Raw genomic sequence first — 15,628 nt, forward strand, 5'->3', positions numbered from 1 at the left:
TAAACTTAAATATTATTCATTGTAAGAAAGGAAAAAAAAAAAAAGAAAAAAAAAAAAAGAAAAAAAAAACCCTTAAATATTGTATTATATTTACCCAACAAATCCAAATACAAAGTTCACTTCTTGCAAATTTAGAAAGTATTATTTATCACTACGAAGAAGAAAAAAAAATTACTCCCTTTATTTTTTAAATTGCTCCATTTCTCCATGCGCGGAGTAGAGATAAACTAAAAGTAATAAAAATTGGGACTCACTAATTGAGAGAAATGAATTAATTATTATAAAAGCTTTCCTAATAAGGAAATAGAGCAAGTACTACCTCCGTTAAATGTTTTCTGCAACTTTTGCCATTTCGGAATGATCGGGGTTATGCGCAACTTTTCATTTTCTTCCTATTTTTAGTAAATAAAAAAACTGGAAATTACTATCTTACCCTTAAATTTTTTTATCCTTAATCATTACCCTTATTATATCATAATCTAATTAACCTAAAACTAATCAGTGACATATAATCCAATGATTCCCTCCCTTTATTTTCCCATCTCCCTCCCTCTCTCATCATTTACTCACTTTCCCAACCACCAAAAATTAATTTCTAATGGTTGTTTCTCTCTTTAATTTCTGGAGGCTTCTTCATAAGATGAACCCTAGTTCATCCCCTGTCACTTTCTCTCTCCTCTTCTTCTTTGATTCTTCCTCTTCCTCACTCCAGATCTACTCTTCACCACTCCAATTTCTCCCAAAAAAAAGTCCCCTACGACAATGGTTGACCTTGATCCTTTAAAGGACGCGTACATGGCCACAAATGATAAAAGTGAGGAGAATTTGATCTAGAACCTCATCCATTGCTTTGAGACTGGTTCTCCTTTCCCTCGTCAATTCTATGAGTCAAGTGAAACAGGTCCCTACTGTACTTTGTATACCTACAGAGCTTTGGGTCAAGTTCTTAAGAGTATCGACGAGGAGGAACGAATGAAGAGGGATGAGGGTCAGGGTGAGTCCCGAGGCAAGAAATCGCTTGATTTTTCTGATGTTGCTATAGATCTGGTTGCTGAATCTGCTGAGGGGAGTGTTCTGGCTCCCAAAAAGACCAGATCTAAGAGGCCAAGGCCACCCCCTAAGGTTCGTGCTCCGAGGAAAGCGGCGCGTGTTGCTCTGAGGAGGATGTGTGGGCTTCTAGACCATGAGCACATCGTCCTCTCTTCTGATGAGGATACTGAAATGGAGGAGGCTTCACCAACTCCTTCCACGAAGCCTGAATCAACCTCCAATTATGTCCCTGTTGTCAAGTGCTATGTGAGGCGGATGAACCCTACGGTTCAACCCTCTGAGTGACTACATTCGTAACGATTTCTAACCCTACCTTCTTTGCTTTTTAATTTTTGAGTCCCTCATTTTTGTTGATTGTTCGAATTATAAGTGACACTTCTGTTCTGGGCTTGTTGGTTTGTGTATTGTTGGATTATGTTGTTGATTGATGAATTATGTGAGTCCCTGTGCGCATATGATGTTGGATTTTGTTGTTTTGTGAAAGATCTGTTGGATTATAATGCATGTGCTTCAATTATTTTGCATGTGGTGTTGGATTATTATGCATTTGTTGTTGGAATTTGGGTGCTGGTAATATTGTGAGTTCCTTGTACTCTGTTATTGGTTGATTATCCTGGATGATGTTGTGTATTGTTTGATGTGTGGATGTGATCTTGTTGCCTTTTGTGTGGGCTTGGTTGAAAGTGTGTTGTATGCCTTTTTTGAAAAAAAAAAAGGGAACAAGGGATTATGATTGATGAATGATGACAACAAAGTATAGTTTGGTGTATTGGTTTGAATGTGTGGTGTATATAATGTTCTCAATGATCATATGATGTAGAGAACACTGAATTTGCTTTTTGGTTTGTGTTTAAGTACATTCATGTGCATTAAAGAGTCCCCCTTTGTGTTATGTGCAACAGTGAAGGTGTGGAGTCCCCCTTTCCTGTGTGAAAAACAATTTACTTTTACTTTCATGAGTCCATATGATGAAGGGACTCCAATGAATTTCATGTCACACATTTGTTTTGCTATAGCAATCACCTTTTTGAGATTGTTGTTGAAGTAACAATGTTGTGAAGTGTGATTACAAAAGTTCATGCACATCATCAAAAGACATTACATTTGACTGCCTAACATGTTAACTCATTATAAATCAACAAAATACACCTAACCACCTATTCAGAAACATAAAAAGCAAAAAAAAAGAGTTAAGTGGTTATGTGTGATAGTCCATGTTGTTCATGTGCATTTGCTGTCTTGATTGGGGTCTCCTAGTCTGCATCAACCTCCATATCCTCTGCTGCTTCTTGAGTCCCTTGAGTTGCTGGCCTAAACATGGTGTTTAGGTACTCTACACTGCCCAACACTATGTCCTTCTGTACCGCTACCATGTTTGGCAAAATTCCCAAATTTTCCAACTTCTTTTTGTTCATGTGAAGGATTTTGTACTTGTTCCCCCCTCTGCCTGCAGTATCTTGATCATGAACTTTTACAAAGTAATCCAAATGTACTTATTCACCTTAGGTTTGAATGCTTGAAAAGATTCAATGACCTTGTCTACTAGCTTATTTAGTTTGCTAGGAAATGATTGATATTGTAGTGATTGAATAGACTTGAATAATCCCAAGTCTAGCACATTCAAATCTGGTGACTGTGGTGGTTGGAAAACTAGTTGAACATTAAATCCATTAGCAGTTGCTGCAATGAATTCTTCATCTCTTGGTATCTAGTGTGGTCTTGCATTGTCCCACTGTATTGTGACATTTTTTGGTAGACTTTCTGGCCATTTTGAGATAATTGATGGTATGACTTTTGTGAGCAACATCTCCCTAATGACCTCCCTATTCACATTTTGGACTGCTTTGGTTTCCAAAGTTCCTGCTGGCCTGTTTTTGCTTGATTTCTTAGCTCTTTCCTTCAAAGTAGATGGGAACATGTAATATTTCCCATCATGTAGCAATGCCCCATTTCTGTCATACAATGGCTTCCCAATTACTGCCATAAACAGTGCCTTGAGTTTGAATCTTCTTGATTGTTAAACCCTATGTGGATCTTCTTCACTTGGAAGGAGATAAAATCTCTTTTTATCAGGGTTGAGATAGAACCATTTCTCATCTATGTGGATGGCATGGTTCATATCGTGGGGTCTTCATTTCCTGTGATTGGATTAATGTGTGACAATATCCATTTCAGTCTTGCAACTTTGTGGTCTGATGTGAGTGTTGCCTTGTTACTGCTTGTATGTGTTCTAAGCCTGCCTTTTTTTAAAAAAAATTGTGAAGAGTCAAGTGAGAAATTTTCAAAGCAGCTGCATAACTTCTCTCTGTCTGCCTAAGGTGCAGAGGTACTAACTGTAGGAATTCATTAGAAATTCCCTTGGTTTAGGACCTGTTTTGCCAAACTTTTTAGACCTGACATCAATCACATTACCTTATTCCAACTGTTTTTTGATGTGCTTGAATACCCTTGTGATTGTTGACTTGTGTACACTGAATTGGAGTGATAGTTGTTTCTTGTAACCCCTTGGTAAATTGTCATTTTGCATTTTGAGTAAAATTGCATCAACAATCTCTCTCTTCTTTTGCAAACTGAGATATGTTCTGCTTGTAGCTTCATTTTGTTGCATTTTGGTAGTTTGTTCTTCTGTTCCTTGCTACCCTTGTTGTGCAAAGACCTCTTCTTCCATTTCTTCATCATCAGACTCATAATCATACAAGCCATAATCTTGCATGTGTTCTTCATAGTCATAGTATATCTCTTGCAATTGTTCCTCACTTAACAATTGATCAACATCCAAAAACACACCTTCATCTAATTCAGCCATGTGTGGTGCTTAACTTGTTTTTTCACCTCAGAATTGATGAAACAGGGCTGACTGCTTTTTTTTTTTTTTTTTTTTTTTTTTTTTTGGAGATAAAGCTGCCTGTGGGTTTCTATGGATGATGGAGGTGCCAAGCCAATGAAGCATCTGATTTGTGAAGATGTGCAGCACTAATTGTAGTTAGGCTAATTTTTTGGGTAATTAAGGGGTAATCAAATGTGTTTAGTGATAAATTTTGGAAAACTTTGTAATGTTTTGAACAATTTCATGGCTTGTACTTTTGGGTAAACATTGAATGCTTATAGTTAATGAAGACTGCTTTTATAAGCCTCATAAATGAAGATTGTCACTTGAAACAAGAGACAAGACTGTTTTTTTTATAAAAAAAAAAATCAAGTGGGAAATTTGAATCTCCCAAATTTTAAAGACTAAAAAATTTGGGTGAAAATTTAAGTGGGAAAATCCCAGTCCCTCCATTCATGACAAATTTCCCCACTTAAATGCAAGTGGGGTGGGGGGGGGGGGGGGGGGTCCTACTTTATCTCCCCTCAACTTCTAATCAATTATCTTAACTTTCTCTAATTTTTGTCATCCAAATTTTGCTTCGTGAACCGCAAACTCATTCAAAGTTGCAGAAAACATTTAACAGAGGTAGTATTTAAAAACGGCCGCAAAACAAAAGTGGAGCAAGTATTTAAAAACGGAAGGAGTAGATAACACTAAGACAATATGAGAAATACTACAGGGGAGAGTCAATAAGGTAATCTGAATGCCTGCCAGCCAGAATCACCAAATTGAGGCAGCCACCGCCACCACCACCATCTGATAAGCGGAGAAGAAAATTATATGGCTATGGTTTTTTAGAGAGAAAAGAAGCAGCCTTGGGTTTATGGAACCACAAGAATAGGCAACTCAGTTTTTTTTTTTGTTTGGTAGAAATAGGCAACTCAATTACTTGTATATGCAGACCCATTTAACATGGAAAAAATAGTTTTCTGCTGCCTCTTCTTGTTTTACTGTAATGCATTTTTATTCGGGCAAAGGATTAGGTTAACTATCATTTCAGCATCTTGAGGATGGTGTCAGCAGCCATGCGGGTCAGGGCTGTCAGGCAACTGAAGAATCTACTGTCTTGAGAGACCAAAACTGACATACTATTTGGGAACTCAAGTGAATGAACTAATGATGTTGCAAAGTCTAATTTTAGCTATACATCTACATTTTGGGCACTTGAGTGACGTTTAGCTAGAGAACAAAGGAAACGATTAAGCGACTTCTTAGCAGCAATCAATCCGGCACTCTTTTCTGCGTCTTCTTCTGTGCTATTTAGGCTTTCTTGCACACTGTGCACTTTCCGGACAAGTTTTCGCAACTCCTGCACACACGATTCATGTCACAATATTATAATAAAAAGTAACAAAACATGTACAACTACTGAAACTAAAACAAAGATGAAATTGTTTCATAAAGTTTCCGAACATGACGCAAATTTAGCTAAAAAGCCTAATTGAAAGTTTAGGGCATAAGAGTATAAGACCCACAAAAACCTGTTCAATTAGGAGATTGCAAATATTTTCAAATTAATGCAGTCATGCTCAGATTCTATCCTATGTTTCAACTTACCCAACCACTCACAAAGTCACAAGCAACCATTGACAATTATGAGAGAGTATTTCTAGTTCTATGTGTATATATCGATAGATTTCACTTCATAACAACCAGTGGCGGATCCAGGATTTTCGAACTTATGAGTCACCATCAATAATTGATCACTTGTTTCAATCCAAAAATTATATAAAAAAATTATATTTCACCAAAATGATTTCAATCCAAAAATAGGATATAAAAAAACATAATATAAAACCATTACGTTAAACTAACTTTATGATTTTTTACTTAAAAACAAGAATTATTAAAAAAAAAAGTTAGATAACTTAAGAGACCGGTCTCTTTAATGAAATATGAAAGCAGCGCAAAAAATTATTCTAATTCAATGCTGACAAAAAAAGACCTGCTATCTAGATAACAGGTTTTTAATGGCGTGGTGGCAATAGCAGCAACAAAGAGACCACCTATCTGATATTTTAATAGGCGGTCTCTTTGATATTTAAAAAACAGACAGTGGGCTAATCTCAAATAGAAGCTACAAAGAGATCGCCTATCTGTAATAGGCGGTCTCTTAGATTTTTTTTTTCTTTTTTTTTTTTTTTGTGCTGGTGAGTCACGTGACTCATTGTGCACCTTAATAAATCCGCCCCTGATAACAACTAGTTACACAAATAGAAGTGCCTTAACAAATTTAAAATTGCATGTATGTGCATCACTGTGTTAACAGGAAATAAATTTCAGATTTTTTTTTTTCATTTTCTACTTTTGATTTTTAAAAAGGTAGAAATAGTGTCCCAAGGACGGAGAACCTCTTCCTTTTGAAAGGAAGGAATGCCAAATTTTTCTCCTAACATCTCCTCTCATCCAACTTCTACATTTCACTCCCATTTTTCTCTTCCTTGTTGATAATTTTTTTTAAAGAAAAGGAAAACTATTTTTAAAACTGTATTTTACCTTGAAAATTTTTCCAATGGAAAATCACTTTCTTGGAAAATATTTTCTGTCAAAACAAACGAAGCCAAAGTAATAGCCCTGGGGAAAAAAAGTACACCTCATGGTGCTGCTAACAGCTAACTGACCTTCATTTATATTACTCAGAACAGAATAACAAAAGATTGTGCCTCAACTGAGACCAGATCAGGTGAGTCACATGAGTGTTGCTATTTCCTCTCCTCTCAGGCATATGAATTTAAGGAGTATCCCTAAATAATAAGCCACACAAGCAGAAATAATAGTATAATTCCGCAGGTGGTTTCCAAAAAAAAAATAAAAAAAAATAATAGTATAATCTATTCTACCTTTTGATAGATATAAGTCCAGATGCAATGCACCCACCAACAGTCACCTTAGTTTACAGCAGGTATAGCAGAAAATTGAAAGAGTCCAAGACAACGGCAGCAGGTGTAGCAGAAAATGGATATGAAATTGAATTCTACCAATGTTACAGACTACAGAATTCTTAGTACCTACTTCTGCAACTCTCTTGATGTTTTTGTTCAGTTAGTAAATATTTTTAAGAATGATTAAGTGGGGCCCAAGTGACTAGAAGACTTCCCCTAATCAGACATCTAGGGCTAGGTGATCTCATTGGTTACAGAGGAGAACCTTGAGGTGATTATCTTCTCCCAAAGCCTCATCTTAAATTGGTAAGTGGTGTTCACTTCCTAATTTTTCATAGCTAGACCACCAAGGTTTCAATCGCGAAAAGATATTCAAGAAACATTAGATGGAAAAACAAGGATGGAGACCAGCAACAGCATAGAAGATGAAAGAGCCACAGTGATGAAGAAGAATCTCACAAGACTGATGAGAGGAAGGGAACAATACTGTGGAAGGGTAATGATGGTTGGTTTTGGAAGAAATTGCAGGGGCATAAGTTGAAAAATTTTCAGCAAGTAGCTGCCAGGAAAACATTTCCACTGTTATTGCTAGCAGATTGACTTTGGTCAAATAAGCCGTAGTTCATTGATCTTTTATTTGATCTTTTGGGTTTTCCAATTCCTATTTTACCCTCTTTTCTTCTTTAATTTCACCTAAATTTTCCTTCCGGTCTTTTAATTCACTAATCTAATGATTTTAACACACTTTTACTATTTTTGGTTGTGTTTCTCGTTGTCCTTGTTTGTGTAGTGATGAAGAGAGGTAAAACTAATGACCTTTAGAAAACTTTTGACACTCCTTATGCGCAATTTGGAGGCATTTTTGTGATTAGCACAATTGCACTCAACTGCAACTGCTTGTCCATGCCTTTACTTCACACAAATACAAGAAAAAGAGGGGAGGCAGACTACTTCGCACAGGCATGCAAAACACGGCAGGGGAGTATTTCGGGCCTTGTGCGGCCGCGCAACTCCCATGGTGCGTCCACGCCTGCCCTGTAGTTCCGCAGCTTTATTTTCAAGAGTTATATCGTAATTAATTTCTATGTTTATATAAATAGAGTGAGACCGCCAATGAGGAGAAGTAGTTAGTCTATCACACAATTCTAGGTCTAGCCTCTACTTTGCTTTTTTCTCTACCTTTTTCTCCTTAGTTCATGTAATTCTGGATTGGAATCATCGAAGTTAATCAAGAAGTGAATTTCAAGTATTGAAGCTCTTAGTAATCTCTATCTCTACTCTATCCTTTGTTATCTAATTGATTCAGATTGCTCCCCTATCATATTAAATAGTGATTATGCTTGAATAAAACTTAATCTTGGTTGATCATCTTGATTGCTTATAATTGATCTATAGAGTATCCATGGAGATCAATTCTGCTTGTATGTTGTGTTAGATGACTAAGTATGATTAGTAAGTAGTTGGGGTTGGGTGAAAGCTCAACCATTCTATGAGTCAAGATCATCTAAATATCGTGGAATATGTATGGTTGGATGTTGTTTGTTAAATTGAGAGTTGTTGGTGGATATTATGAACATATGGATGCCTAGTTGCTACCTTAATCATTGACAGATGATGCTAGATTGTAGGCTCTTGGCTTAACAATTAAGTTTGGTTTTTGATTGTTGATTTTGTAGCTGAATCATTAGCATGACATGGTGAGAGATCCCAATTATTTGTGCTTAAACTTGCTTAAAATAGAATCAAGAGATTTAATCGAGCAAAAGAGTCCCCTTACTATATCTGAATGCTATTCGGTCTTGCTTTCATATGCCTAACCAAGTTATTGTTTATGAATCCACAAGATAAGACATGAATTGAGTACCAACTTATATGACTATGCTTGTTCCCCTTTCGTATGATCGAATTGGCTTGTACATTGGTTGTGTTAGATCCCTTGCCCTCCTAACATTTCCCCTTACTTATGACCTTCGACATTATTGTATTTTCTTAATTCTAGATCCTTGTGTAGCTTTATATTAGTGATTCTACCAATTTGTCATACTTGATTGAGTTAACTTGTTGTACTTGCTTATTCCAGTGTCCCTGTGGATTCTATCTTGTGCTTTCCAATTGCTTGTTTAGGTAGTATAGGTTGTTAAAAGTGTAGCATTGTCCAACTACCGTTTTATCACTAATCACTCGTTCGCCACGACAAACAGGCTCTAAACATTAACAATGGTAATAATTGGAAAGATCATCTTACTTGGCGGTCAAAATCCACGCTGTCGAGAGAATAGACTTCATTACTTGTTTGGATATCCTTTCTAATAAGACCGTCAAACCATTTTCTCGCTAGCAAGACATGATCATCCGACTCCTGTAGAGATAGGAGTTGAGCAAGTTAGATACATAGAATCTTGGTAGGTTCTAAAGACTCACAAAAAAGGTGTGCCATCTTAATCTCATTTCTTGGGTTTCTTTTGAATTTACAGATGTTCCCAAATATACAAGATTTACTACCATCCTTCATGCATGTGATTGAGGACTCAAGCTCTTACTAAGGTATCTAAGTACAAAAATATAGCAGAAAGATTACAAGAAGCATATTGTAGTTTAAGATAGTTACCCCACAAGAAGGTAAAACATGCAGTAAGGAAAGTTTAAGGAAGAATTCAAAACATTATATTTTGGAATTTTCAATTCTAAGGAAATTTGACGCCGACAATCCTAGTTATGAACATTCTGCTTTACATGGTCCCAACTTTCAAGTAGTCAAAAATGAACCCAACAGTACTGGGTGTCTTCATCCCTTTTCTCTCTCTCTTTCTCTCCCGACCCTACTCCCTCCATCTGCTGCTCTAACCCACTCGACCACTAAACTCGGAGCACACTCCCCTTTCCCTTCATGGTCAGCTCCAAGTATTATTTAAAATAACAAAACATCTATGACTCATTAAAAAACTCACATGCAGGTGATACAGTAACTAATGCATACTACCATTTAGCACTAAGAAGACTCTTATTTCCATTTGACAAGAATATCACTAAAAAATTTGCATTTTTTTCCCCCAATTTAGCAAACAAAATTAGCTAAGGTTGCTGAAATCAGTTTAACACAATCATTTCACACAAGTTAATAAACATTAAACATCTACACATTCCTAAATGCTCTTCCTAAAAAATGCCCATAGCTATACTTTTAAACTCACCCAATAATCCTATATACAATCAATCAACTATTCACCGGCACAATAATGACACTTAAGTAAAGAACTTCAAATATTCAATACTCACATTTAATACAACTAAAATTAAAGAGGTAACAAGCACTGAAGATACATTGATTAAATCGACATATTGAAATAACTGTACAAATTAGGAAGACTGAATTTTGCAACATGAACTGATGATGATAATCAAGTGGCAACTTGGCTTAGTTAAACTTTCTTATTGATGAATAACAATATAATAGGGCTGATGCTTCTTTTTAATATGATAAGGTAAAGGAGATCATGGGTTCAAAACATGGCTCAATCATTATAATTTGATAATATACTAGAGGGTGAAATTTGTTATTTGGTGTTGTGTGCTAATGATTACATAAGTTGTTCAAGGTGTCAGGGCTGCGTCCGCTGTGGTGACTTGGTGGGTAGGAAGGAGACAATGAAGGAGGAGGAGGATAGGATTATAATATTTTTGACAAATGAAACTCAGTTGCCAATTATTCTAAGTTGAGGACTAGTATGAGAACAAGGCTGCCAAAGTTGAGAGTTTGAGGCCATTCCTAGTTAATAAAACTTGGGTCTGTTAATGCTGTTAAGAGCAGAATGATCATAGTTGGGACTATTGAACTCACTTTTACTTCAAATCTAAATCCATAACAAAGTTCCTCTTTATCTTTCTTCACACCATATTAAGTTTAAAGTTAAACATTGTGAATGCACATTGATAGTTATCCATCAGAAAGCAAATAGATGTCACTTTGTGGTTAAATATCTTGGCAAATTTCATAATAATCCAATTACCCTTATCACATTAAAATCTATATCAAGAAATCAGAACAAGCTTGTATTAAAAAAATCAAAATAAGGTGAGAAACTGATTCTATAAATGCTTGTAGTCACATGATAATTTATTAACCCTATCAACAACACCTAGTTTGACAAAAATATTTATCAATGAAGTCAAAGGTGTAGTTAATTTTCACAAATGCTTCACAAGCATCCTGTGGACGTTAAATACCTCATCTTCCTGCTCAGATTCAGATTCAGATTCATGGAGCTCCTCTTCAGGACCTTCATCAACCAATTTCGCAGAACCTGCTAAGGCCTGCAATGTAGACTGGTCACCATCTTTGGTAGCTTGAATCAAAGCTCCAAGCAATTCGGGCTGTGCATCAGCATCCCGAAGCAATCTCCCTGCCACACCCAGTCTGATTATCAAGCATATCCATGAGAATATACAGATTGCATTCATCGAATATCTACTGTAATTAACCTATCAAATAATCATCCTGTCATAATGAATAAGCACACAATACATGACATTCTCAACACACTCTCAAGATAACAAAGCATTTCATACACCAAAGCGCACAAACAATTAAATAACTTAATAAATTCGGACACATTAGATAAACAGTTCCAGGATCCTATTTAATTGAAAAAGTAATGATAGCAATTACCTATATAATTGAACTGCCTGCGCTTCCCTTCACGAACATCAGATCCTAGTCTCTGCAGCACAAATTCAAACACATTAGTACAATTTGATCCTCAAATTGATTGCGCATCCAAACACTTATATTAACTACATTAGAACATCTCCCCCACCTTAACCACCATCAAAGCCTCAAATACTTCTTCCTCTAATGAAGCCGCCCTGCAAACAAATTCCACCCAAAACAACAAATAAATACACTTACATTCATCACTTAATTACTATTACTTACAAAAACATAACACCACTTCAGCATCTGCACTAACTTCCACATAGTATAAATAATGGGAAAAAGCCTCAAAAATAATCATCAGTGCAAAATAATATAAATTCTATTCCATTCCAAGCACCAAATCAATAACAACCCAAAAAAAAAAAAAAAAAAAAAAACACATCCGGCAACTAACTTAAAATTCACAATACCCACTTCATAAATCCTCATTGATCTCAATAAGCATAATAGTTAAGTCTATTTGGGTAATACCCAATTGACTAAAATCAAATTCCGTCTACATCACTGCATTTCATATCATGCCAGCTTAACAATACAGCAACAACAAAATAAATTATGTTATAGTCCAAACACTAAATCAATTTCTCTAAAGAAAAACATATCTGGCAATCACCTAAAAATGCACAATACCCACTTCATAAATCCACTCTTAAACTCACATTGATGTCAATTAGCTTACTAGTTAAAGTCAATTCGAGGTAATACCCGAAAGACTTAGGATTAAATCCCGTCTACATCACTGTCTTTTATGCCATGCCAGCCTAATTCCAACAACAACAACAAATAAGAAGAAAGAAGAGAAACTAAACTTGAGAATACGTTTAATTTGAGGGGTAGAGAAAGAAGCGAGGTCCATGCCCCAATGAAGAGTTTGACGGGCTTTACGCTTCATCTCATTACGACTCCTCCTCTGCTTCTTCTTCTTATCCTCCGATGTTTCATCATCATCAGCTTCATCTTCACCGTCTGATTTATTAGTGTTTATCTTTTTGGTGCGGTTGTCTTTTAGAAGGTCGAGTTGTTGCGGAGGGCGGAGAGCGCGGGGTTTGAGGTGGGCGTTGCGGCGGTGAGAGAGGAGAGAGAGGCGGGGAGGGCCGGAGATTGCGGCGGTTGTTGTGGTGGTGATGGGTGGTTGAAGGGAGAGAAAGTGGAGTAATTGACGGTGATAAAGTGGGGTTACTGCTGCTTTTACCACCTGCGCCATTTTTGTGAGTGTGTGTTTATCTGTTTCTGTAGTTTCCGGCGGAGAAGTAAGTAATTTGGAATTGGGAATTTAAAAAAAAAAATGTGAAATTTTGGAAAGAAAGAAAAATGGCGTCGCCTGGACTCGAACCGGAGACCTTCAGTGTGTTAGACTGACGTGATAACCAACTACACCACGACACCGAATGTTGCAGAAATTATTATGAGTAGATTTGGTTTTCGGTGCTAAGATAGCTAAAATTATTGCGTGTTACATAGTTACATCTGATTCAAGGCATGTTCACATTTATTAAACTGAAATTAAGCTGAAGTGAACAAATCCTTAGATAACGTGTAACGAGGAGTTTTATCTTTTAAGGACTGTTTATAATTTCCTGCGAAATACTGTCTGGATTCCGATATTAGGTTTCCTTGTCCTAAGGTTAAGGCAAGTACTCCTTACTTCACTAGTGCAAGCTTCCCTCCGAAGTAGGCTAGTACTCCATAAATTATATGATTATTCATATGGATTATGGAATACTTTTGAAAGATAGTACAGGTAACTATATAAATTTATAAAACTACTTCATCCGTTTATAAATACTTGTTTCATTTTTTCATGTGCGGAATTTTAGGATAAATTAGAGAAAATAATAAAATATGGAGGTAGTGGAGTAGGTGGAAAAATAATAAAAGATTGTAAAAAGCAAAAGTAGTTGAGAAAATTAGAGGAGAGAGAATATGATTTATGTTGGTTCCACTAGTTAAGATAAATGAATTAAATATTGTAAAAACTCTTTGTATAAAGAAATAGAGCAAGTATTTAAAAACGACCGAAAAAGGAGAGTGGAGCAAGCATTTAAAAACGAAAAGAGTATATTAATTTGTTTAAAAAAAGGGGGAAAGAGTATAAATTGAGCTTATTTGAATTATTTCAAATAAAAATATGTTTTGATAGCAATATTTTATGAATTCATTAGCCTAAGATAAGAAAATATAATTAAAGAAGTAATTTATTCGAAAGAATTATAGCAAATTAAATATTTTTCAACCAATGTGCACAAATCCAGAGTTTTATTGCTTATCTATCTTACATTTTACGTGATTTACAAGTTTAAACTTGCTGATGATTCATATCACTAGTGGAAAAAACCTCATCCGTAACGGGCAAAAAGGGGTCATCCGTAACGGGCAGCGTTCGTTACGTATGCGGCCGTTACGGATGGCCATTGTTATTCGTAACGGGCACTGTCCGTTACAAATAATGAGTTATTCGTAACGGACATTTCAAATGTCCGTTACGAATAACTCATTATTCGTAACTGACATATCAGATGTCCGTTACGAATAACCCATTATTCGTAACTGACATTTCAGATGTCCGTTACGAATAACCCATTATTCGTAACGGACATTTTAAATGTTAGTTACGAATAAGGGGTTATTCGTAACGGACATCTGAAATGTTAGTTACGAATAATTTTTTTTTGTATTAAAATAAGTCCTTATTCGTAACGGGCACCTAAAACGCCCGTTACGAATAAGTGATTATTCGTAACTGACATCTTAAATGTCCGTTACGAATAGAGTTTTATTGTATATAATTTAACACTTATTTGTAACGGGCAACAAAAGTGCCCGTTACGAATAACTAGTTATTTGTAACTGACAATTTTGCTGCCCGTTACAAATAATTATTAAATTAAATTTTCATTTTATTTAATTTCGACAGCATGTATTTATATATAATTAATATATATTAATTAAAACCTGTTATAATATACATGTTCCTGTAAATAAGCAATTATACCGAACAATCTTTCGTAAAAATTAATACGACGTAATATATAAAAACTGAAGTAGTAACACATTACAAATAAAAACTTGTATAAATTTATCCAACATATACAACAACACTAAAAATATTACGTTGTTCTACCTAAGCTAATAGTTATGCATTCAATAAATATTTACTTCTAAAGTATTGCGCCCATTGTTCTCGAACCACATTCAACTCGTCAACATCATACGGGGCGGTCCTTGGACAAAAATCCTATTGAAAAAAAAAAACATATGAAAGAGGTTACAAAATAAAAACAATCCATAATAAAAACAATCATTAGAATAAATGTGATGAACCAAATTATAGAAATAAAACTCATAATATAGAAACAAAACACATAACATCCTTAATTGACTTATATTTTGATTTCTATGAGTTGAAATCAATAAAAAGTTAACATTTACTCACTTTTGGGAGCGTATAGAGCAAAAAAGGCTTCAAAATTGTGCTAAAGGACTTCTATCTTTCCCATCTTTCAAGTATTGGTTCAAATTAACACAATGTAACACATAACATCCTTAATTATCTTATTAAAGGTGATTCATATAATGGATACCTGCCAACCAGCTTCAATACTATTAAGATCTTCACCGAAGGAGCCTCCCAAAATCCAGACTTGAGACAAGCTAAACTCATTGGGCTGCTGAATTTTAGGTTCCCAAACGTTTATGGTTGCCTTTGCTCCGTAATACTTGTCTCCTTCAACATATGCAATTGCATGTTGTTAACCAAGTCAAATGAAAATTAAGAATTACGAATTAAGAAATAAAATGAATATACTAGTATTTATTTAAGAAAAAAGAGTGCAATGTAGACATATAAGAATAGCAGCAGTACTAGAATTAAAAAGGAAGGAAGGAAGAATAGACATGATGGCCGCTTTTGTTGACAAGGTCGGGATCTGGAGACCTGGGCTTGGCAAAGCGGTGATACTTCTTCCTTCCATATCTCTTAACAGAAATGGCCCTTAATACATCCTCCTTCTTGGTTCTCCTAATGGGGATAGTACCCTCAGGACATTTACCACTGGCGTGCCACAGCTGAGTGATTGGATTGCTTTGCGGTTCAGTTCTAGAATTAATATTGAC

The 15,628-nt window shown here is 35.6% G+C and overlaps 1 protein-coding gene, 1 long non-coding RNA gene and 1 other non-coding gene across 4 annotated transcripts; all 3 read right to left on the reverse strand.

The window, feature by feature from the left end:
- Window positions 1-4,808: 4,808 nt before the first annotated feature.
- Window positions 4,809-12,779, reverse strand: LOC145640871 (uncharacterized). Of its 2 annotated transcripts, XM_081692104.1 has the most exons (6): window positions 12,325-12,772; window positions 11,616-11,664; window positions 11,468-11,519; window positions 11,026-11,201; window positions 9,047-9,160; window positions 4,809-5,228 (listed from the first exon to the last, which is right to left on the reverse strand). In XM_081692104.1, exons 1-6 carry the CDS (start codon window positions 12,717-12,719, stop codon window positions 5,061-5,063), a joined length of 954 nt encoding a protein of 317 aa, XP_081548230.1. In that variant the 5' UTR covers window positions 12,720-12,772; the 3' UTR covers window positions 4,809-5,060. The 2 variants fall into 2 exon arrangements, with proteins under 2 accessions (XP_081548230.1, XP_081548231.1); XM_081692105.1 differs by lacking the exon at window positions 9,047-9,160 and having other exon boundaries at window positions 12,325-12,779.
- Window positions 12,780-12,827: 48 nt separating this feature from the next.
- On the reverse strand, window positions 12,828-12,901 carry TRNAV-AAC (transfer RNA valine (anticodon AAC)). The gene has a single exon. It is a non-coding gene; the product is annotated as a tRNA-Val (tRNA).
- A 1,644-nt stretch (window positions 12,902-14,545) lies between these two features.
- LOC145640873 (uncharacterized) lies at window positions 14,546-15,623 on the reverse strand. The gene is made up of 2 exons (XR_014114992.1): window positions 15,097-15,623; window positions 14,546-14,750 (listed from the first exon to the last, which is right to left on the reverse strand). It is a non-coding gene; the product is annotated as an uncharacterized LOC145640873 (long non-coding RNA).
- Between the last annotated feature and the right edge of the window lie 5 nt (window positions 15,624-15,628).

This window comes from Chenopodium album, chromosome 7 (genome assembly GCF_948465745.1).
Source record: "Chenopodium album chromosome 7, dcCheAlbu1.1, whole genome shotgun sequence".
Classification (NCBI taxonomy): Eukaryota; Viridiplantae; Streptophyta; class Magnoliopsida; order Caryophyllales; family Amaranthaceae; genus Chenopodium; species Chenopodium album.